Source organism: Danio rerio, chromosome 12 (assembly GCF_052040795.2).
Source record: "Danio rerio strain M-AB ecotype USA chromosome 12, GRCz13ab, whole genome shotgun sequence".
In the NCBI taxonomy this organism is placed as follows: Eukaryota; Metazoa; Chordata; class Actinopteri; order Cypriniformes; family Danionidae; genus Danio; species Danio rerio.
In genome coordinates, this window is record NC_141032.1 from 14,024,551 (window position 1) to 14,050,988 (window position 26,438).

The 26,438-nt window shown below is 35.2% G+C and overlaps 1 protein-coding gene across 2 annotated transcripts; it reads left to right on the forward strand.

Moving 5' to 3' along the window:
- Nucleotides 1-1,650: 1,650 nt before the first annotated feature.
- On the forward strand, nt 1,651-25,852 carry irf9 (interferon regulatory factor 9). 2 transcript variants are annotated; one of them, NM_205710.2, is given in 10 exon segments: nt 1,651-1,731; nt 2,668-2,772; nt 3,649-3,771; nt 6,806-6,986; nt 10,810-10,949; nt 11,101-11,173; nt 11,269-11,328; nt 13,632-14,036; nt 22,165-22,277; nt 25,330-25,852. In NM_205710.2, coding segments are annotated over 9 exon segments (1,287 nt in total). In that variant the 5' UTR covers nt 1,651-1,731; nt 2,668-2,715; the 3' UTR covers nt 25,465-25,852.
- Nucleotides 25,853-26,438: the final 586 nt, after the last annotated feature.

Sequence of the window (26,438 nt, forward strand, 5' to 3'; positions counted from 1 at the left end):
AGAAAGATTCTGGAAGTTCTCCTTTGTCAAATGCTAACTATAAATTTTTTATAATTCTTCAATTGGAACATAATTAAAATTAGACTCTAAGCACTTCTCTTTTCAAGTCATGTCCTTTAGAATCCCAGAAACAGAACATGTTCTGTGGAAAAGCAGCATTTAGACGGCATTTGAGCTTTCTCAAACTCTTTTTTTTTCAGCCCTTGTGATCTCACTAGCCCTGATGTATTTTTTATAGTCCCCAAATTCATTCACTGTAGGCTTTCCAAAGCTAACTCTATAAAAGCCAATGTCTGCCTTTGCATTGAACTTTGAGCATCTTATATTTAAAGATGTTGTTTATGTTCACACAGCTACATTACACATTAACTAAAGTTTAAAATATTATATCATAGTAGACCACCCCTTCAAACTTGCTATTTCTGAATTTTTTTCTAAATAACAGTTTTTAGCATAACAAAACCATTAAAGCTGTATGTTTAAGTGGGCTAAGGACGAGGACAATGACAGGATTTTTTTTTTTTTTTTTATGTGTAAAGTGTTTTTAATGTTTTTTTTTTTTTTTAAATCAGAGAACCAAATGGATGTACATTGCTTTACAGAACAACTCAGATTTTTTATACTTTTTATTTCAAGGACAGATAATGTAAGTTATATACACCAGCAGGGGTCGTATTTAACAAATAGGCTAACAAATGGTGATAGACTAATACAGTAAGAGGAAATACAGAAACACTATCCTCACAGTTATACTGTGACCATTGTTTTATTCTCTCTCTCTCTCTCTCTCTCTCTCTCTCTCTCCGTATATTTCTCTATAAAATATGCTCTCTACTTTACAGTATATGCTGTATAGGCCTAGGACGAGATAATTAAGTAAAAAATTTAAAGCATTTTATTTGTGTTAGGCAGTAGCCATGATGAAAATCTAAGTTTAAATAGAATATCAGTAAATGACAGCTAAATCATGGAATACTTTGCATTTCTTAGTTCAACTTTTTTCACTAGATGCCGATTACTGTTTTCCGCTTTTTCTTTTTTCTTCCTTTTTACATTTATTTATTTATTTATTTATCTTCGTGTAGGCTTGTATCATAGGCTGGAACCAGAGCTTGAACAAGAAATCCGTGCTATCACGTGATTTCTGGGAAGAGCGGCGTTTTTTTGAAATGAATGAAACTGGCAGAAGGGAAACTGACAGAGTGAGTCACTAAAGTGGGTGTTGCTTTAAAAGTCCTTACGCATTAAGGCATTTAGACTTATTAACCAAAGAAAATATAAAAATAATATTACTTAATAATATATCAATCTAATTAATTATATCAAAATAAAGCCTACGTTCCAGTACTTTACGCATACGCAAAAACAACTGAAGGCTGCGGCACGACGTCACGTGGAACTGTAGACTTTTCTCATTGCTGTTGAAATCGATGTAGTCACAATTGTTTAAGACGGACGAGAAAAGTCAATTTAAAAAGGGATTTTACAGTACACGTTGTCAATGTTTGTATCCTATGCCTTGATCTGAATAAATTATATTGTATTAATGGCATAATAATAATAATTTGGCACTGTGAGCTGCCGAGCGCCCCTTCAAAACTGAGAGGCATTTAACTAGGCGTAAACAGCCTGGTTCGCTCCACTGCTTTTGCTTTCAGTATTTTTTGTGCGATGGGCTGGATGGACTGTGGTCTACAGAACGACTGATACTGCACAGGACCGACACTAAAGGTAATTAGAAACAATTTACATAATGTCTATTGTCTAAATGACCTTAATCTAAACTTAGAGTTGTCCATTAATCTCACGTACAGCATTAGAATGCAATTATTTGATGTAAATGTTTTTAAAAGAAAAAAGTTGAACAAACTAAATACCAGGTAACGTTATTTCATTTTCACGCATTGTTTTATACATGTAACTGTAGTAGCTCATATTGTTTACAGACATACTGTGGTAACTTATTGCAGTTAGGTGTTTATAACTTAGTACCGCCGCTCCCTATAGTGCGCAGGCTTCTTAGGGCACTATAAAGTAGCAATTCTATCGGTGACTCTATTGATTTCCACAAATGAAAAAAAATAAATCGGTTTAAGTCGTAAACGCAGTTTAAAGGAAATGTGAATAGTATAGTTCTGACTGGTCAGTTTTAGATTTCTGGTAACACTTTACAATAAGGTTCATTAGTTAATGTATTTACTAACATGAACTAATCATGAACAACACATGTACAGCATTTATTTATCATAATTGAACATTTACTAATGCATTATTAACATCCAAGTCCATGCTTGTTGACATTAGTTAATGCACCATGAGTTAACATGAACTAACAATGAACAACTGTATTTTCATTAACTAATGTTAACTAGCATGAACAAATACCGTTGTAAATGTATTGTTCATTGTTTGTTCATGTTAGTAAATGCATTAATTAACATTAACTAATGAACCTTATTGTAAAGTGTGACCAGATTTCTTTATTGTTTTATAGATGCTGAAAGTATCAAAGATTAAAACTAATCCACATTCCAATTCGATCAGTTCTAAAATTGCTTGGACATACTGCAAAATTGGAACTCAAATGAATTAAATTTCTTATTTTTAATAAACCATTATGAATTTGTGTAAATTAAACAAATACATGGTATTTTTTTATTGTTACAGGTGTTACAATTACCGTAACTGGAGCTGTCATTGTATGATTCTTTTCAGATGGCATCTGGAAGGATACGCTCCACACGCCGTCTGCGTTCATGGATAGTAGAACAGGTGTGTAAGGAGTGTGAATAACAGATAAGAGTTCATAGAATCATGTGAATTACATAAGTTAGAAGGAAGAGCAGTTCATTTCTCAGACATTTAGGTTCAAACTGGCATGATAAATGTTTAATATCACTTATAGCCTCCGTTTTAAAGCTACATGCCGCAAGTCTCCCATTCCGCCACCAGTGTTCTTTAGATGGCGACATGGTGACTCTGGGGTCATTTGAGGATAGTCAACTGAACCTGTTAGCATGTTCAAGCTACCCGCATTATTTGTGATATGAGATGTACTCTGGTAGTAGCCATAAGATATAAATATTATATTTACAAATGGATGGACATAGTAAAAACACTCATGTTAGTTGTTTAGTGGTGCTTAAAAGGAGCTCAATGTGTGCCAAAAAAACATCTACCACATGTCCAGCATCAGCCTGAACTGCCTATACAAGGAAGGGATCAATGTTTTATGTAGTTTACATCAAATTTCGACCTTACATCTGCAGGCCAGGCAACATTTTTGAATCTACTATTGTTAAATTTTGGTAACCCTAGACTCGGTTTCCTGTTTGTAGGTGATATAATTGGCACACAGTGTGGTCTTCTGCTTTTGTAGCCCATTTGTTGCAAGTTTTGGCGTGTTGTGCATATAGGGCTTTAGTTATTGTTTAAGATACAACTGATCATGTCAATCAAACACATACAAATTTCAACCTCTAATCCTTACGTCAGTAAATACCACATTCTGAGAAGTAGTTTTAGATGTTTTTACTTTTTTAAACAGCAAAGTCATGCAATTAATTTCTTGCAAAGCTGTCTAATTCTGCTGTAGTTTGCTGTTGTTGATGTAGATTTTTTTTTTATTGTGTGTGCTGTGGGATGTAGGTGAATAGTGGGAAGTATCTCGGCCTGGTTTGGGACAACCCAGAGAAAACCATGTTTCGCATCCCATGGAAACATGCAGGAAAACAAGACTTTCGCAGTGAGGAAGATGCAGCTATTTTCAAGGTACAATGTGTTTTTATTTTCATTTCTCGTTTATCTTTGTTTCTGTCTTTATGGAATTCATGTTAGACAACAGTTAATTCTGGAGTTTCATTGGCTGTTTCTTTAATCCTGCAGTAGTTATATCTCTATAACGAGCGCATTCACCAATTAGTGCAATCAATTGCTCAGACTATGACTTTAAGTCAGGAAGTTTGTATTGAAGGCACAATATGTAAGTTTTTTTTTTAAATAAAATAGTGTTTTTATGATACTGGAATTTGATACCAGTCAGTAATGATATTTTAAACATGTCCATTTCCCGTTTACATTTGAGCGTGTTCTTAAACAGCGCTAATTTGCCATTGTGTTCACAAGCCCAACAGAAATGACTGTGATTGGCCGTGAGGGTCTTTAGATCACCAAGCTCACCACAGTGTAAACTATAGATACAGGGACACTGGAGCATTTCAAAGTCATGAAGATCAGTCGATTCATCATCGAATCGCTCAAATGTCAGCTCATAAACAGACCAGCTGATCTTTGTGTTGTCTGTACCGCTTGCTTTCACTTTCAACAGATTATTAATTGGCCTAACGTTAACCGTGTGCGTGTGATCATTCTTTGATAATTACACACGGTATGTATTTCACCTGCTTTCTTTTGCTTACAGTTATTTTTATTGATTTGGTTCAATTAGCATTTTTTCAATAACATTGCTTTAATGGGACATTAACTCCCCATTTATGTGTAGCTAACTGGTGATCTGAGAGACCTTTATCTAGGACAGATTACTGTGCATAGTTTTAGATACATGACAATAATTATTTTTTAAAAGTCAATTGTTTTTCTTTTTTTTTCATAATTTTTTTGTTAAATAAAAAGTACAGTATACAGATATATTCTGCTTGTTTTGACACATTTAACATATGTAGCTAAGAAGTAATTATTGTTTGCTGTGGTCAGAGATAAATTAGGTAAATCCTTAATTTTGAGCTCTGAAAAGTCATGTGAAATAATTACTAATTGCAATATAACTATATGAAACCATGACCCATTTGCTCATGCTCACTGAGCAAGCTCATACACAAACACACAAAAAAGAACACAAAATCTAAATCAAGTAACAAAACAAAATTGTGGCTAGTGAAAATAGCACTAGTAGTTTTAACATTGGAAAACCACCAGCCACAGTGGCTGGTGATTAAAAAAGTTAATGCCAAGCCCTGATCGTGACAACACTACAAAACACTAGAACAGTTATATATAGTATGGTGACTTATGTACTTGCAGTATCCCAAATTCTTTGAAGAATGTTCACATCCAGAGAATTAAGAAATTTTAACTAGTGACATGGACTGTGTGTCGCATCATGCTAATTCCAGTTCTCGAGACTCCCTGCCCTACACATTTTGCATGTCTCTCCTATTTGATACAAAAGGATCAGTTCCTGGACCTCTGTGTTAACATGCTAATGATCCAAATCAGGTGTGTTAAGTATGGAAGACATACAATATGTGCAGGCCGAGGGGTTCCGAGGACTGGAATTGGTAACTACTATTATAGAAAACAGGGAAGCACCAAAGAAGTTTTAATATGTTGCGCTTTTATTAGACTGCACAAAGCAGCATTATAAGAGAATCTTCAAACGTATTTAGTATTATTAAACAGCGCTGCTTCTTCCCCACATGATCATGAATGGAAGAATCAGAAACCAACTGTGTCATAATAAAAAAACTGCTGCTTTTACACAGCATCACACTTCTCTCTCACCAGCAATTGCAGCAGTTGTCTCATTTTGCATAGATGGCTTGAGCCTTAGGAGTCGATCACACTGAACATACTTTTTGCAATAACAGGAGGCCTTTTTATAATGATTTACAAACGTCTGCGAGCATTTTGCACTCTGCTTATGCGTGCCTTTTAACTGCCTGCTGCGCCTCGCGTTTTTGCTGTTGCACGATGTGCACTCGCAGTTGAAAAAAGTCAACTCTGAGTGGAAAAAGCACTTTACGTCATTCACGTTTTTTCATTCTTCAATCAAATAAATCAGAGGTGGGGTTTCCATTGAGGCAAAGAGCATAGAATCACCAGGAGGCGACACTCTAGTGCAATTTGGGAAATAGCCACTAGATGGCGGGGCGGCCATTTTGGAATAAAAACTCCAATAGAACAACAGCATATTATAAGTCTGTAAAATAAATTATTAAAAGTGCTGATGATTGTGATTGTAAGTCTTGTATCGTCGTTGTATCTCAGCTTTGATGCACTTTTTAAATAAATAAATAAATAAAAAACAAAGCATCTGCTTGGCATCGTGACAGCAATAAGATCCAATGGAAAGCTGATCGCTTTCACTCCAAAATGGCAGAATCCGGGAATGTGGCTGGGCGCTGCTGTTGCAATGCAACGTTCTATAGAGTGTCGCCTCTTGATCAATCAAAGCTCTTTGGTTCAGGTGACTGCAGTGTTTGTGTTGTCAAGACAACTACGGAGACTTTTGAAGATGGAGGAGACACTTGTGGTTGCTGTTTTGAGTTATCTGGTGCTGTATGACTCACAAATCTAGAAGTTCAAAATATAATTAAATATTAAAATTAAAATGATTAAATACCAATATCAACAGCAACACTCGTGCATAATACCCAGCTGATTCAGTCATTGCCTAGCAACATAAATGGCACACCACGCTACTTTTTTTGTCAACAAAAAAGGCAGTGTGGTGTGCCTCACGTTATTAAAAATGAAAAAGCAAGTTTGGTGTGATCAGCTACTTACTTTACTTCATGATAATAAGCTTTAAATGCACTCAGTCACGCCATCATCAAACTATGCTTTTGTTTATTATGAACACGTGCCCTCTACTGGTAGAAATTACACACTGTGCTTTTAAAAATCAAGTATCTCTTGAGTAATTACATACTAATGATTAATACATTATATTCATTACACATCATAATATTTATTTTTTAGATTAGAATTAATTTAGTACTTATACTTTAAGCACTCAATCTTTTTACTTTGAACTAAATAATAATTTAAACTTTTCCAATCATAGGCTTGGGCGGCGTTTAAAGGGAAGCTCATGGAAAATGGAAATTCGGACCCTGCGTCCTGGAAAACACGCCTTCGATGTGCCCTCAACAAAAGTCCAGAATTTAGTGAGGTCACAGAAAGGTCACAGCTGGATATTTCAGAACCCTACAAGGTGTATCGCCTTGTACCACCAGAAGAACAAGGTAGTCAACATGTGCTACACATTCTTTTGTTACATTAATAGTTTTTCTGAGTCATACTTTCAGGATGTTTCTCTTTCTTCTTCAGGCTCTTAATCTCTCTCACAAAATAATATAACACCTCAAAGTATGACTGGTCTAAAGGAACAGGATTCAAATGAATTGTTTTTCATCTGCTTGGTGTAGATAGTGCTCTTTAATGCCTGTATCTTTACATGAATACTTACAGATTTAATCAAAATGAAATTATTCCAAGAGAGATGCGGTAGCTAAGTGGTTAGCATGGTTGCAAGGTTGCTGGTTTTAGTCCTGCCTGGATCAGGAGGTGTTTGCATGTTTGCAGGAGGGCCAGATTAACGTAAGGGGCCCTTAATTGGCTGAGAAATGAATTTGGGCTGTGATGCGGGAAATGCCTCTTTTCATTATGCGTTCTCTCGTCGATAATGTGAAGTATCACATATAAAAGTTCACTGCTGTTCAAAAACTTACGCCGGTGCTAAACTGGGGCTCAGAGTAACTGTAGCCCAATCAGAATATTGAATAGCCCTTTTTTAGTCACACATAAGGGTGATCAGATGTCCCAATTTTCCCAGGACAGTCCCTTATTTCGGCACTACTGCGAGAACTGTCCAGTCAAAGGCAGGCTAACCAATCTCGTAGTGGAACAAAAAGTAAAATTTAAACAGTCTTTATCGAGACACTGGTACATGTAGTGACAGAAGCTGGGATAGGCAGAATCATACTGAATGGACTCACAACTGAATTGTTGTTTCGGCCGCGTGGCAGTTACAGCTGGAATCAAACACGCGAGCCCGCACAATCTTTCCATCACACAAAATAATTGAGATTGAGATTGAGTGCAGGAACAAATCAAAGAGCCTACACAAGCAGTTATTACAATATCCATCGTTTGCTTTACAGTAAGTGCATCGTTAACTGAACCAGTTAGAAAGCAAACCTTTTATGAATGTTTACTTTGCCCCTTTTAATAAAACGCCAGTAATAATATGGAGCAATGAAATATTGCCACTGGCGTTCATCAGACATTGTATCTGATGCAATAAATAAATAAATACATGAAATAAAGATGCTAACCTTCTGTAACTCAGAAGACCACAATAAGCTATTTTGGAAATTTGAGGCATGGATATTAAAGAATTTATATCATTAGGCATTTATGGTCAGCTAAAGTTCTAAATAACATTTTTAAAGGTAACCCCCTATTTAAAGTATTTATTATAAAGCACTAATTTAGGAAGTATTGCAAATGTTTTTTTTTTTTTTTTTTTTTTGCTGAAATTTGCAGCCTGTTTTGAACTTTAAAGTTCATATTATGTCATTACTTAATTTTGTATACTTGCAAGCATATTGTAATAAAATTGAAAAAATACATAATAATCAAATATAAATCAAATGGTATAAAATAAAAAATGAATTAGTAAATTATTATTAATAATAGTAATAACAATAATAATAACAACAAAAATGTACATGCACACACACACACACACATCCTGTGGGTGCTTTGGTTTCCCCCTCAGTCCAAAGGCATACGATATAGGTTAATTAGCCATAGTGTGTGAATGGGACAGTGTTGTGCAGGGCATCCAATAGTTTTTTCTGCTGTGGCCACCTCTGATAAAATAGGGAATAAGCTGAAGAAAGGTAAGTGAATAGGTCAGTGCAATCATTGTAGTATGTTTTAAATAGTTTAGGTAGGACTCAGCACCTAATTTAGCTGTAAGAGCACAATTATTTGCATAGATTTGAGCTATTTTCCAAAATAAATTGTAATGCAATTTAAGTAGATAGTTAAATAAGTTAAAGTGTTGAATATTAGGTATTAAATATCTTTAGAAATAATTACATAAATGAGCAAATGAGAAAACATAATACTGCTGTGGCCCCGTGTATATTGGTGATTTCATGTTTATTTAAATACTCCTATTCATGATACAAATAATTTCAAAGGAACTTTACCAAAAGAAACCATGCTTCTACTTTAAATTTTATAGTTGTGTGATTGTTTCCCAGTACTGCGTTGTGGCTAGAAGGGGATCCGCTTAGTAAAACATGTGCCAGAATAGTTTGTGGTTTATTCTACTGTGGCGACCCCTGACAAATAAGACAAAGGAAAATGAATGAATGAGCTTGTGGTTATCAGAGGTTAATATGTCAAAGTAAATACTGCAGAACTCAGTTCTGGCATACTACAATCATTTAAGTAATGACAGTATTCAAGCAAAATGAACACGATTAAAGTCAAGATTACTTTCTGTAAGTTGTATAAGTTGGTTTAGGGTTGGCATTGTATGAGGTCCTCACAGCTTCTGTCATCATATTACATGTATCAGCTAATCTAAAATCATCACAAGAGGCTTGTTCCAAACTCGAGCTGCACAATCTCTAGTTACCTCATGGATATCCCGAGGTTGAAACAGAGTTGCATAAGAGAGTGTCACAGTATATTTTATGAGAAAGCATAGCTAAAAAGATATATTTTTAATCTTCATTTAAATCTAGAGATCGGTCTGAACTGGGGCTGCATGATACTGGGAAAATATGCAATATTGTTTTTGTTTTAAAAATGTATAATTTATTTATGTTATGATCACACTAATATAAACAAGTAATAAATTTTTTTTAGATATTTAATTAAAAAAATGTAAAAAACAATGTCAAGGTGCAAACATTTTGGACCCTATCATACATCTGGTGCAATAAGACGCAAGATGTGTTTGGCATGATTTGTTGCTACTTTTAGGTCCAGCGTATCCCTAATCTTCACGTTTTGCACCACGTTGTTTAAATAGCAAATCCATTTGTGCCACTTTGTGGACTCATGGGTGTGCTGATCTAAATAGAGGTGTGTTAAGGCGCATCGGTGCCACGTTGCTATTTTGTAGAACTGAAATAGGCCACGCCATTGACCAACTAAAAGGTTTAAAGTCCAGCTCAGAGCATGTTAGTTAAGCGCCTATGTGGGTTCAGACACTTACACATTGCTTAATACACACAGGATGTACGGTAATACACAAATATCTTTACATATGAAAAAAAAATTAAGGATTAAAATGTTACAAAAATTATTATTTTCTACATAAATATAAAAACCACTACCTCCATGCCTCATTTCAGGGACTTTTTTCAGTTTATTCATGACAATTTGCTTTTGTATAATGTTATTATTATTAGCAGTATTATTTATTATATGCGTATTTATATTTGTTTTAATAAAAACAAGTTTAGATTTGTCCACCTCTCTGGTTTTGGACATGACTGCGTCACTATATGGAGCGTAAAAAATATGACGTGTGTTTGGATATAACTCATTATTTTGACCAAACTTCGTTATTGTTCATTTATTTGTTTGCTGGAAATATAACCGAATTTAGAAATAGTTTAGAAACAAATCTTTGTGCTTAACAACTGAAATTAAATATGTTGGCTCAAATTTGAAATTTTATTTGGATTTAGCTCAGTCAGCTTGATAAAGGTGTTCACATGAAGACTTTTCAGTTCGATTGAGTCATGAATCCAATTACTAACAGATTTTTTATGGTTATTTGCAGAATATTAGGGAAGTATTATGCTTGGTGTGGACTGATGTAAATCTGTTAAAGGAAACCTCCACATTCTGAAACCATTAAAAATAGAATTTTTATATTTTATGCTGGTTTAAAACTCTGCTGGTTTTCTTGGCACCTCTGGTGCTTTAAAAATGTTAAATATGTCTTGTTTTATCCATTATGAAATGTTGAAATTAAGATGCCTGTGAGAACGGCAATAAGTATGTAAAACATTTTCTCTTTTCTTCTTACCATAGGAGTGGTTAAAGTTAAAAAAGAGAATGGTCAGAAATCAGTGAGAAACAGCAAGAGGAAACACAGCGAATCTGAGAATGAACAGGAGACTGAAGGCAAGAAGATCAAAGAAGAGATTGTTGCACCACAGGCCATCAACATGGTGAGGCATGCCTAACTTATGATGTAGTCATGCAAACCAGAAAAACTTACCCTGCGTATGCATAATTTGATCAAGATTGTGCATAAAGATAAATTTTGCACTCCACTGCTCAGTTTTTGCTGACTCTAATCCTCCTTTCTGATTTTCACAGAGTGCACAGGAAATCTTCATAAATACAGGAAGTGCAATAACAATTGAAACAGGGATGGAGAAGAGTGACAACAGTAATCATCTGATTTGATTCTATAAATTGTAACTGTTCTTTTGTGGTTAATTTATATATTAATGCAAAGTTTTATCATTGTTTGATTTTTCTTAGACACAGAAGATATCCAGTTAAACTTCACCATTGAAGCTGTACCTCTGGTCGAAAAGAGAGGTAATTAAAAAAATGATTGTTTTATTTTTTTATAACCCAGCAGACACAGAACGTAAACATGACGTCAGATTAATGTTGTACATTTTGGCTGGAAATGAAAATCGGTTGAAATCAGACCCCAACGTCAAACTGATGTCAATGTCCAATGTTGGACAGACGTTGGATTTTGTTCACTTTCCAACGCAACCTAAAAACAATCAAATATTAAGATCTAATGATGTTACCGATTGATGTTATGTGGACGTTACCACTAAGACGTCTATCAGACGATGGATTTTGGTTGCCATACCTGATAAATAAATGTCAGTATTTGACATCAATATGACGTTGGTTTAAGATGTTGGCTCGACGTTGGATTTTGGTCACTTTCCAATGCAACCTAAAACGATAAAATATCAACATCTAATGATGTTACAGATTAATGTTGTGTAGACGCTACCACTATGACATCTATCAGACAATACATTTCGGCTGCCATACCTGATGAATAAATGTCAGTATTTGACGTCAATAATACGTTGGTTTAAGATGTTGGCTTGACGTTGGATTTTGGTCACTTTTCAACGCAATCTAAAACATTCAAATATAAACATCTAATAATGTTACAGCTTGATGTTGTGTGGACGTTACCAATATGACGTCTATCAGACATTGGATTTTGGTTGTCATACTTGACGAATAAATGTCAGTATTTGACGTCAATAAGACGTTGGTTTTGGATGTTCACTTGACGTTGGACTTTGGTCACTTTCCAACACAATTTAAAGTCAACCAAATATCAACGTAATTTGATGTCATTATTGAACATCAAAATAATGTGGTGCTTAGACACTGGCTAGACATTGAATTCTAGCCTAATATTATCATCTTATGATGATGTGTGCCTGCTGGGAACATACAGATAAAGTCAAACATTTACATACACCTTGTAAAATCTGCAAAGATATTTTGTTTACGTATAGCCCACAAGAGAAAATAGTTACATTTACATACACAAAAAATCTTTCTGTATTTTAGTGTACTTGAACTCTTTCCAAAGGACTACTTAGGGACTTTATATTACAGATTGTTCAAATCCTCACTGATGCTTCAAAGGGGTAAAAAAGTATGCATTAAGAGCTTGGGTGGAAACTTTTAATAACCCAAACAATATTGGGGACTTAAAAATATTTTTCTGAAGAACAATGGGCAGTTTAACTCTTAAAATGTCTTTTAATTAGTTAAATTTCAAATTCAAAATTTTAAATAAAAAACATAAAGCCTTTTAGGCAAGTCTTAATGTTTCTATGTCCATGCATAGCTACCCAATCTGGCCAACGCCCATCCAATCACTGTCATTCTCAATAAAGGTTTTAGCGAAAGTTTATTTATTAACTCTACATACCAACTCTGTTTATATTTCTATTTATATACATATTGTTTAATTATTTTCCTTACAATAGCATTTATTTTAAATGTTTTTTTAATGTTTTAAATGAGTGTTTAGAAAAACTCCTTGGAGTTTAGAATTGTGTAAGTCTGAAATTTCATTCATAATGGTCTTTTAAAGGTCTTAAACTATATATAAACAGAGCTATTATATTTAGACACATATGTACATTTGTAATTCGAATAGTTGGAAAAATGTATGAATAAAAAATTGATATTTTTCAATATTTTAACATATATGTTCCATGTATGTACATTTATGGCACTGTTTGGAAGCATTGAAAATGCATTTTTTTTAGAAAATAATAATGAAATTATTATTGGGTTAAAATCAGAACCCAACGTCAGGCTGACTTCAATGACCAACGTCTAACCTAAAATCAACCAAATATCACTGTCTAATGTAGTTACAGCTTGACATTGAGTGGACGTTTTCACTAGGACGTCTATCAGATGTTGGATTCTCTACAGAATGTTACGTTTACACACATCCAAAAATTACATGTAAATGCATCGGCTTTTTAAAGAATAATACTCACTACTCTCTACTCTTGAAGTCTTTTGAAATGTCTACTTTTTACCCATACTTTGAGTAATATTTACAACAGATACTTGTACTCTACTTGCACTACATTTTTAGGCAAGTAATAGTACTTTAACTTAAATATGATTAACTTTCCACCATTGTTAATTTTTCTTGTGGACTATAAGCAAATACAGTTTATTTAAAATAATGTCATGTCAGTAATAAATAAAACATGCCTTTTTTAGGATTCCTCTAATTTTGGTTAAATAACTAGCATTTTGTATGCAAATGTGTGACTTCAACTGTGTTTGTTGGCCAATAGTTTCATAAATCTTCTCTTCTTTGTCAGCACTGCACACTTTTCACATAACCGTGCACTACATTGGTCAGGAGGTTTTGCGGCAAGAAGTAATGAGAAACGATGTCCGGATCTCTTACCTACCTCGCTCACCTGTTCCTCCATCTCTACCATCTCTCAGTGGCTCCAACTTCCATCGAATCTTTCTCCCGGAACCTCCATCAGATATAAGCACAGACTCTAGTCTCGCTCCACGCTTGAATGCTCTTAAATCCCTGCTACCTTTCATGGAATGGGGAGTAGCGCTGACCTCCTTATCAGGAGGCATCTATGCCAAGCGCTTCTGCCAGGGACGGGTCTTCTGGAGAGGACCACATAGTTCCACCACAGGACCTTGTAAAATGGAAAGATCAGGCACGCCAACCCAGCTGTTTAACCGGGAGATATTTCAACAAGGTAAGTGTTTCACAAGCATCTACAGTATTTAGCTTTATAAAACCCAGGCTTAAAGGTTAATAAAAACATTTACAGAATACAGTTTTTTCATCTGGGGCCATATTCACGAATCATCTTGTTTGCTATATTTATAGAACACATTTAAAAACAACAGATGTTGACCAAAGTGCTTTACAACATGACCAACATACAAAATCTATACTTATATAGATTTATATAGATATATAACAAAATATGTAAAAAAAAAATTTAATTAATTAATTGCAATCAAAAAGCAAGAGACAGAAGGTGATTTTTTAAAATGAGACTTAAAAGCACCTGTTTAAAGGCAGACCATTCCACAGACGAGGGGCTGTGACAGAAAAAGTCTTGTCACCTTTTTATTTTAACCGTGATTTGGGAACAACTAGCTAAACTAGTTTTCCGACCTGATTGGCCTCAATGAAGTATGCTAGAGAAGAAGCTCAGCAATGTAAGTAGGTGCCAGACCATTCAAACCTGTAAAAAACAAATAGCAATAACTTGTATTGAATCCTAAATTTGACTGGGAGCCAGTGAAGGGATGATAAAGCCGGTGAGATACCACAACTTTTGTTTGTCCCAGTTAAAAGCCTAGCAGCTGCATTTTGAAGCAGCTGCAGGTGCACAATTGAAGCCTGCAAAACTCCTGAATGCAAAGAGTTCCAGTTGTTCAATCTGGACATAATAAAAACATTGATGATGGTTTCCAACTCCCAAAAAGACAGAAAAGGCTTCAACTTGGCTTCAATGTTCCTTAATTGATAGAAACCACTTCTGACGACTGAAATTATTTGATTGTCAAACTTTACCTCAGTGTCAAAAAAAACTGTGGACCTTAGGCTTAAACAAACCAAATTGATTAACTGTGGATTCACAGACACTCGGAGGGCCAAACACTAGCACTACAGTTTTGCCAAAGTGTTTCCCAAAGTGTTAAGTGTTATATATATATATATATATATATATATATATATATATTTTTTTTTTTTTTTTTTTTTTTTTTAATTAAGCTACATCACAATTGTGTTTTTTAAATAGTTGTTTTTAAAGAAAAGTTATGCTGAAGTTTTGTCTGGCTTTTGACATTGTTTAAAATATTTGGCTAAAAATGTCTATTAACTTTTGGTGAGGCCAGTGAACAGTTTGGCAGGGCAAGTAAAAATCTGAACCATTGGCCCAATTAGACCAGTAGAAAGAATCCTTAGCGTTGAACCCTGTAAAATAGTTTTTTATATATGGGTGATATATATTGCATCATCAAAAATAATTGAGGTCATGTCCATGGGTTGTGTGATAAGTCCATATTTTGATTATTATAGAGCCTAATTTTAAAATCATTTGACCATAATGAGCTTATAAAGTTATCACCTTAATTGTGGCTGCTTTCCCTTACAGTAAGAATTATGTTTTCAAATACATTTTTACATTTATTTGTAAATAAATGTTTAAAAATAGCAAAAACACAAATATTGATATAAGAAAATATTTTAAAATATATTAAAATGTTTAAAATATATATTTGATTCTCTCTATTTCCGGCTGGACCAGTCCAGAGTCCAGATGCTCCAGTTTCCCCCACAGTCCAAAGACGTGGTATAGGTGAATTGAATAAACTAAATTGGCCGTAGTAAATGATTGTGTATTGATGTTTCCCATCAATAAAAAAAAAAAGAGGTTGCAGCTGGAAGGGCATCCGCTGTATAAAACATATGATGGATAAGTTGACGACTCATTCTGCTTTGGCCACCCCAATGAATAAAGGGACTAAGCCAAAGGAAATTGAATGAAAGAATATTCTCTATAAGAACATACATATAATTGTAACATTGGATGAAAGAAACTCTTTATTTAATGTCTAACGTTCTAAAAGCAAAGAACATACTTTTTAGAATCTGATTCTTTCCTTAGTGTGTATTTCAAATCTTTATTTTAATGTGACTTGAAACCTTTGTTTGAATATGGCCACACAATATTGCACTCTCTCCTCCCCTCCCAATCAGACAACAATGTGTCTGAAGTTAGTAAACATGCTGACATCATTCATTGCAACCAGGTCAACCCCACCCGTAGACTTTGCCTCAGCTTCAGGTTTATGAATAGGTTTTTAAAGAAAACTAGCTCCAATTTTTTTTTACTGGTATTTATGAAAACTCTTAGTAGTAAGATAAAATGATTTATGAATACTGGCACTGATTTGTCTGACAACACATAAGAGTCTGGTAGAAACTTATTTAATCCATATGATTGTTTGAAATATTCTTGACAAGGCACTGTTTTTCTTTGTGTGTGTGGTTCATAATGTGTACTTATAGTTTTAGCAGTATTTATACATTGCATTTCTATTACCAACCAATAAAACGGCCTTTAATTTGAACTTAATTTGTGTTATGTCAATGGCCACCTGCTTGTGAGACATTTCTATTATATTACAACCTTGTGCTAAAAACTTGCTGCATAACCATACCTGCTATATAGTGCGCCATAAACGTCCTTATGTACACACTCCATCATTTATTTACACCACTCAAACGTTTCTTCCTACTGCATTGAAGAGAACTCTTGTTGTTCTGCCAGTCATCATGACACTTCTAGTTCTTTGCATAATAATAAGAGGATGATGTGCTATCTTTATAAACATTCAACAAAACAAAACACATACAGTGCATCCGGAAATTGTTCATAGTGCTTCACTTTTTCCACATTTGTTTGTTACAGCCTTATTCCAAAATGGATTAAATTCATTTATTTTGAAAATTTATTAAAAAAAAAACAAAAAACTGAAAAATCACATGTACAGAAGTATAAAGCTTTACGTAAAGCTTTAAATTGAGCTCAGGTTCATTCTGTTTCCACTGATCATTCCTGAGATGTTTCAGCAGCTTTATCGGAGTTCACCTGTGGTCAATTCCGTTGATTGGACATGATTTAAAAAGGCATATACCTGTCTATATAAGGTCTCAGGGTTTATAGTGCATGTCAAAGCACAAAGGCTGGAGAAGGTTACAGAAACATTTCTGCTGCTCTGAAAGTTCCAATGAGCACAGTAGCCTCCATCATCCATAAGTGGAAGATGTTTGGAACCACCAGGACTCTTCCTTGAGCTGACTGGCCATCTAAGCTGAGTTATTGGGGGGAAAAGGGCCTTAAAATAACCCGGTGGTCACACTGTCTGAGCTCTAGCATTCTTCTGTAGAGAGAGGAGAACCTAACAGAAGGACAACCATCTGTGCTGCAATCCACCAATCAGGCCTGTATGGTAGAGTGGCCAAACAGAAGCCTGAATTTGCGATAAGGCATCTAAAGGAAAGAAACTAAATTCTCTGGTCTGATGAGACTAAAATTGAACTTTTTGGAGTGAATGCCAGGCGTTACGTTTGGAGAAAACCAGGCACCGCTTATCACCAGGGTTATCCCATCCCTACAGTGAAGCATGGTGGTGGCAGCATCATGCTGTGGGCATATTTTTCAACAGCAGGGACGAGAAGACTAGTCAGGATAAAGGGGAAAGATAAATGCAGCAATGTACAGAGACATCCTGAATGAAAACCTGCTTCAGAGTGCTCTTGACCTCAGACTGGGGCGACGGTTCATGTTCCAGCAGGACAATGACCCAAAGCTCACCACCAAAATATCAATTGAGTGGCTTCACAACAACTGTCAATGTCCTTGAGTGGCCCAGCCAGAGCCGCCCAGACCTAAATCCTATAGAACATCTATGGAGAGATCTGAAAATGGCTGTACACTGTCGCTTCCCATCCAACCTGATAGAGCTTAAGAGGTGCTGGAAAGAGGAATAGGCAAAAATTCTCAAAAACAGGTGTGCCAAGTTTGTGGCATCATATTCAAAAAGACTTTGGTCTGTAATTGCTGCCAAAGGTGCATCAACAAATTATTGAACAAAGGCTTTGAATACTTATGTACATGTGATTTTTCAGTTTTTTTTAATGTATATAAATTTGCAACAATTTCTAAAAATCTTTTTTCACATTGTCATAATGGGGTTTGTGTGTAGAAGTTTAAGAAAATATATGATTTTAATCCATTTTGGAATAAGGCTGTAACATAAAAATATGTGGAAAAAGTGCAGCGTTATGAATACTTTCCGGATGCACTGTATAATTAAAGGCTTAGTTCACCCAAAAATGAAAATTCTGTTAATTACTTCTTTAATTAATTCATTTATTAATTTATTCATCATCAGAACCCAAATGATGATATTTTAGATAAAAACCAAAACAACACTCATCCTCCATAGAATAAATCCCAAGATGTTAAAAATCCAGAAAAGGGACCAAATTTAGAACTTCAGTGGTTTAACTGTAATCATATGAAGCTCCAAGAACACTTTTGTGCATCATATAAACACTAAAAATGACTTTGTTCAACAATGTCTTCTCTTTCTAGTCAGGTTGTCAGGGTGCATGTTTACTACATGTAATACAACAAATTGCCATTTGTGTCAGCAGCACAACACACAAGCGTTGCATTACCCATAGTAAATACACAACCAATTGAAGATGGAAGACATAGCAGACAAAGTTGTTTCTACTGTTTTAATAATAATAATAATTTCTTACATTTACAGGGTGATTCAAAACGAATATCACAACTTTGAAAATCTGTATTAAATTAAAGAAACGTGATGGAACCTTAATTAATGTGAAGAGTACTTAAAGTTTTTTTCAGTACAAAACAAGTTCATAGATGTTCAATATAAGCCCCTCCAGACACTCAAGTGATATCAATCCGATACTCAAACTTGTTCCACAATCTGTGTAGTATCTCGGGTGTAACAGTTTGAATAGCTGCAGTTATTTCCTTTTTTAGTTCCTCAATGTGAAACATCAGAGCTTCCTTAAATCGATGACAGAAAGAGTTTAGCTCTCCTTTTCTTCTTTGCAGAGTTCGTGATTTTCAAAGTCGTGGTATTCTTTTTGTATCACCCTGTATATAGTGCTTTTCTGGACACTCAAAGCGATTTTACGCATTTTTTGGGTGGGAACTCACTAACACCACTTCCGGCAGCATGTCTCCCATGTCTCCTATTCAGATACTGACCAGGCACAGCCCTACTTAGCTTCAGTGGGTGACCATGTGAGAGCTAGCTGCCGGTGCACAAAAGTTTTCTTGGAGTTTTGTATGATAACAGTTGAACTACGGTCAGAATGGAGCCCAATAATATCCAGCTGCAGGCCCGCAGAACCACACACGTTTTAGGCACACACAATCTAGGACACACAATCTAGGCAAACCATATATGGTTACGACGGATGTTAATGTTATAACGTCTTTTTGGACATCGTCATCGATATATTTTGATACATATGATTAATAAATATTGTACACAATAAACAATAGTGTTTACTTTATTTCACAAATATTGCGATTGAGACGGCCGAATGGGGAGCATTGTTTCTGATTGCCATTCAATATAATAGAGTAAACAGTTTTTAATCAGTCATTATAGCTGATCAGTCATTATTATCTGACAATAATAAGGCAGATACTCGTTTGCTGGCCTTGCTGAATGATCTCATTTGGACAGGTTTTATTTATATAATGGATTAATCTATGATGAAGGAAATAGTAGCAAGTTAATATAGGCAATAATACATTATATGTAATAAAAATCTTTTTACATGTAACAAATGTAACACTACAGTAATATTTTACTTAAGCGATTTAATAATGTTTATTAGCTTAATTTTCTAATAACCTATTAATTAATGATTTCCCACATTCAATACTGTAGTAATTTAATACTACAGTAATAGGAAACAAATAGAAACAAATTAACTATTAATAAAAAAATCATAAGTGTATATATAAATACACACACACACGCGCACACACACACGCGCACACACACACGCGCACACACACACGCGCACACACACACACGCACACACACACACGCGCACACACACACACGCACACACACACACACACACACACACACACACACACACACACACACACACACACACACACACACACACACACACACACACACACACACACACACACACACACACACACACAGTCAAATAGCTATTAACTTTTTTTTTTAGGTGGGGCCAGTGAAAATTTTGGCCGGGCAAGTAAAAATCAGAACCAAAAATCCTTAGCGATGAACCCTGATATATGGTTTGCCTAGATTGTGTGTCCTAGATTGTGTGTGCCTCAAACGTGTGTGGTTCTGCGGGCCTGCAGCTGGATATATCTCCAATGGAGTGTACTTCTTTTCTGTGCTTTAAACTTCTCAGGGCAGTTGCTGTCTATCGAGGGTCTGAGATCTCGCTGATAAAATCTAAAATATCTTGTTTGAATTTTTTTTTTTTTTGATTGATTTTCAAGTATACACATTAACAAACCCCACAGCCCTTACCCAAAGTAAAACATACGTTTTCTAGCTGTCAGTTACTTAAGTTTTTATTTACTTGAGCTCAGCATAATTGAGTGCACCCCATTTTGAAAGTGATTATTTTTTTATCCATTTGTCAGTGAATATAGGCAGTGTATTTTGTTGCAGTTAAATAAAACAGATTAATTAATAATATGTATTTATTAAAATAATGTTTTAGTCACCAAACATTTAGAAATTGAAAAAAAATACTTTTAAATTCAAGCAAAATATTGCAAAAAAAATTACAACCTACAAATTTCAATTAAATTTTACTTTTTACTTTTTTTTGCTTCTTTTGATGTTTTCACTTTTTAAAATTTGTATTTAATACAACATATAAATTTGGCTGTACTCATTTTAGACTATTATTGTAAGTTATTTTGTTAAATAAGCTCCAGATTTGACTTCCGTACTGACTAATCTAATGTGTATGCGCAAATATATTGTATAGCTTTCTACTAAAAATATGAATTTAAAAGATATAATTGTGAGGGGTGTACTTATATTTGCTGAGCACTGTATAAATACATATAGACACTTTCCAACATCGAAAAAGCAAAAAATTCTAGTAATAATAAATATATACAAAAACAGAAACAAGTATAAATAAAGTAAATAAAAATAAAATATTAGTAGGGCATTACTTACTATGGTCAACATAATCAGTAAAAGGGTGCCATATCTTATAAAATTGTTTTTTGGATCCGCTTAAAAAATATCTAATCATTTCAAGGTAAAGACAAGCCATCATCTCTCATCTATTGAATAAAAGTGGGTGGGAGGGGATCTTTTTATTTGAGCAGAATTGTTTGGCTTGCTAGTAAAGAAGACAAGCCAAGTCCTTTGGAGCAACTCCAAATAATGCCTTAAATGGTCCTGGCTCTTATCTATATTGAAGAACTACAGAAAGACTGTCAAATATCGATCTAGAGTTAAAGATTTCAGATGTAAAAACCTCTAAATGCCATGTGCAATGTTCTTCTAAAATGAACAGTTTTTTCGGTTTATCTTTGTTTATATTTAGTTATTTCACTATAACATATTATTACCATAAATGTAAAAACTAAACTGGCAACACTGCCCAAGACATGTCACTCCAATTATTTTAAATCGGGAAAATTGTAACGATCAATATGGTAAATGAAGCCCTGCCTTCTGGCACAGGAGCCAATCATCCATTGCCATAGACTGACGATACTCCGAAGGAGGGGCTAAGACCAGATGCGAGTTTCTGCAGATTTTGTGTGATCCAGACGTTTAGAAATGATACTAAAGAGAGAGTTGTTTAATTTTATTGGTGATTCCTAATATGAAATTCAATCATAAGCTTGGCAAGCAGTTTTGGAGAATTTCATGTTTCCCCATTCAAACCGAATGCCCAAGCATACTGCCCTAGAGGCCTTTCAAAGATGGCCACCAAGTGAAATGACTTGTCTGGGCCTGGTTAAATGTGCTCATTTTAGAAAAAAAAAAACATTTCAGACAAAACAAAGTTCCTTGATTATTTCACCAGTAAGAAACATTTCCCAGCCATGTTGTGTTTGCAATGTGTGGACATTGGTGAAAAATTAGGAAGTATTAATAAGCAGTAGTGTGGGCAATATTGTCAGCAACATTAGCATTGTTAGCAAGACCTATGACTTAAAACTAGAAGCTTCTTTGTATAATACCAAATTTCTCTTCCTCTTTTTTTCCTCTCAGAGTTGGAATGTTTCCGCAATGGAGGAAAACAACCTCAAAGTGAGATCATTCTGTGTTTTGGAGAGGAGCTCTTGGAGGAAGATAACATCTCTGATAAACACATAATCATTAAGGTAAATGCGTAATTGATGTACATATATAGATCATTACTACATTTGTCATTTAAGTTAAAGGGCACCAATGATGAAAATTATCTTTTGTAAGTGTGTTTGGACAGAACTGTGTGTAGTATGGTGTGTCCACTGTCATATTAGGGTGAGAAAAAGACAATAAGTCTCTTTTTTTTATTTCCTGGTGATAAATAGGATCCAAATCCAAATCACTTCCCATTTTGAGGCCCACCACAACGTTACGTGGAAGGGCAGTTTCCTCACGCACTGAATTGTTTGACAGCCGCATATTAACATGTCTTCAAAGTAACACGTATAAACATATCAACAAGGACAGAATGTGCACAAAGCAACTGGGATTGAGAGATCTGTTCAGCCTGCCGAGATCATCAATCATCATCAAATGTGATCAAGAATGAGTTTTACAAGTTTAAAACGTTTTCAAAACAGTGCATGTTTGTAATGATTACAGCAATTTTACCATCTTTATCACCACAGCCGCGTGTCAGTACAATTATAAAAGAAAACGCTTCAATCCCAGTTTGTGGGAGTTAAGTCAGGTTTATTTTGTACATTAAAATGACGGATTTCCATACAGCAGTGGATATTAACGTGTATCCTGTCACATTTGCCATGTGAAAACAGTGCAAAGTTAAACGCATACACTGTGTGTATGTGCATGTGAACTTTGTAATGACATTGTGTGTGACTCATCGTTGCGACTCCACAACAAATACAACAAATAATCATTGGGAAAGTTCTTACTGTAGTATTTCTCACAAACGTTTGTGAGATATGCTTCCCTCATGTCTGTCACTGTGCTGTCTATCTGATGCAGCCGAGGCAGAGATTAAGGCACACTCTGACCGGTACGTGGGAACAGTGGGCAGGGAGATCTAGCATTAAAGGCACAGGCAACAAAAACAGCTCCAATTTGTTTAAAGCAGAAAATCCAATATTCTGAAAGGTATTATGGATAATCTGATGGGTGTTTTAAGCTGAAACTTTACAGGCACATTCTGGGGACACAAAAGACTCATCTTAAATCTAGAAAAAGGGGTAAAAAATGTGCCCTTTAATGTTTAAGCTGCTATCTTAAATTTGAAGAATTTGAAGAGTAGGTGTTAAAAAAGTGTACTTTCAAACACAAATGATGTTTTGCTCATTGTCTATGCTCCTTGATATAATATAGAGAATACTGATTGATCAACTAAACAAGTTTAAACAACATTGTGATTTGTGACCAATTACTATATAAATATGTAAATAGGATAATTAATAAGACAGTTAACCCAGAAATTAAAATTTACTGAAAAGTAAAGTGTCTAAAAGTCTAAAGTGCATGGCGCAAAAGAATTAAGTGCATGTCCGAATCGCTCTGCACCCTGGTGCATGGTCTAACAGGGTTGTGCTTATTTTTTTAATGAGTTATAGGTGTGTTTTGAGCATAACAGGCATTAAACCAATCAGGATCTCATATCCTATTCCCTTTAAAAGTCAGTTGCGTTGCGCCATGGTGCATTTGCTATTTACATGGCAGACTTTTTAAGTGGAAAAACTAAACACTTTACTACTGAGAAAACAGTTAAACAGACCATCTGCAGCGCGAGGATAAAGAATAAGCCTCCTACATTCTGCCTCTTTATTTTTTCTTTCTCTTGACTTTTAATCTTTATTCCTTTACTTTCATGGGGTAAGGAAACGGTGTTGTACTCACTTTATTGAAGACATCCATAAGCCTACATATTCAATTTTGTTTGGTAACCACGAAGATTTGTTTAAAACTATATCTTAATTCAATTCTAATTTCCAGCAAACGAACGTTTGGTCAGGGTTATACCCAAACATGCCCACATTTTTAAAAATATTTTAATCCTTTAATTTTTTTCATATGTAAAGATATTTGCGTATTGCTGTACATGCTGCGTGTATTAAGCAGTGTGTACGTGTTTAAGGCATACAACTAACACACTCAATTGCGCAGTCCATTTTAGTTCTTCGAAATAGCAACGCACCAACAATGCGCCTTAAAACACCTTTCTAGACCACCACATCCATAAGTGGTGCCAATGGATTTGCTATCTAAAAAGCGTGGAGCAAAATGGAAAAAATTGTGCTGGTCTCAAAATAGAAACACATCAGGCCAAACACGTCTTGCACTTTATTGAGCCGCCCGGGTGTACGATAGGACCAGAAGCTGTAGGGGTGTCCCAATTCTCTTTACCTTGAAGGAGTAGGGCTTAGGGGAATGGTTCGATAACCCTTGAAACTGAGATTTTCAGGACCACACTCGAAACCAAGTGCTAAGAAAATTTTCCAGAATACATCATCTTGAGCGGCAAAATGGCTGCACTCAGAAGTCAGGAGATGCACAAATTAGTTTCATAGTAGTTTCAAAATATTTCATATTTTGCTATCTATAATCCCTAATAACTCCAGTATAGTAGTACCACAACATACTTTCACATCTGTCACTTGATGACACTCGAATACCCTGTCAGAAAAGTCTAGTGGCTGGGAATGAGCTTTTTACAGTGTCTGCTATAATATTAATGTTGTTTTCATATGATGAATATGGCCTTGATGTAAATACAGTTTACAGTTAGGAGCTTATTGCCACATTATGTCATTATGATAACATGATATCGTTGCCTTCTGTGATTTCCTAAAGATAAATTCTAAAAGAAATCACGCAACTAGAATAATTACAGCAGTCGCTGTCTTCAATCGCTCATGAAGTAAGAGCTCACAATGACATATGATGACCTGTGCAGGTGTAGTAATGCTGTCCCATTTCTTAGGCGTAAAACTAATAGCCCTTACCCTTCACAATGTTTCAAGGCCCCAGGAAAGGGGTACAGGTAAGAAATAGAATAGAGATTGGGCCTTTGAAGAAAGCTGAAAACCTGTAACCCTTGACTTTATGGAGGAATATCTTATTTTGTGTTCAACATTGCTACGTTTAAATATTTAGACTAAAAAATGGAATGAATGTTTAGCTTGGGCCAAATTTAAGGTAAAACTGAAAGAAAATGTCATTATTTGCTTCTTCCAGATATCTCTCCCTTGGGCTGAGGCGCAGATAGAAGAGGTCAAGGCCTTCAGAGAGTCCATTGCAATTCTCAAAAGTCTGGCCAGCCAGTCTCCTACAGGGGAAGTGACACTGAATTTTGTTGAAGTATCGGAATAACCAGTAACAAACTTCTGAGAAAACACTCACTGCATTCTTGACATTATGGATCAAAATCACAAGCAAAATGACTTGAGACAACTAAAAGTAACATTGTCCAGTGGTAGTGAGTGTAAATGCTACATTTATTAGCTGCTTCAACTACTATATAAATATATAATCCTATCGCACTATTTATAAGTAGTTCAAAATGTTATTAGTCAGTGTAAGATTGTGTTTCACTATTTGTAATTTGTAGCACTGTACAAATCTTGTGCTTTAAGAGATTTAATCGCATTAAATGCATTAATAACAATGTACACAATTTACTACAAATGGACTGTTACGTTAAACGGTACAATTTCATCCAACGCTAATGTATCAATAAATATATCACTCGGCTAAATCCAAGTGCTTTTTTTGTGGATTGCCTAAATTTTATAAATTTTTTTTTTATAATTTTTTTTGCAGCGCTACTCTGAGCTCCTCCCAGGTGACAGAGCTCCTCACCCTGCCTATAAGGTTGCGCCCTGCCAACCTGCGAAGTAAACTCATTTTGTCCGTTTGTATGCGAGATCTTGTCCTTTCGATCATGACCCAAAGCTCATGATTATAGGTGAGAGTAGGAACGTAGATTGACCGGTAAATCGAGAGCTTTGCCTTTCGGCTCAGCTCTTTTAACACAATGGAACAGTACATCAACTGCATTACTGCTGCCCCTGCACCAATCCATCTGTCTATATCACATTCTATCCTTCCCTCTCTCGTGAACAAAACCCCAAGATACCTGAACTCCTCCACCTGGGGTAAGGACTTTCCTCCAACCTGGAGAGGGCAAAACACCTTTTTCCGGTGGAGCCATGGCCTTGGACTTGGAGGTGCTGATTCTCATCCCAACTGAGTCACACTTAGCAGCAAACCGCCCCAGTGCATGCTAAAGGTTCCTGTTTGATAAAGCCAACATAACAACAACTTTTGCGAATAACAGATGAAAT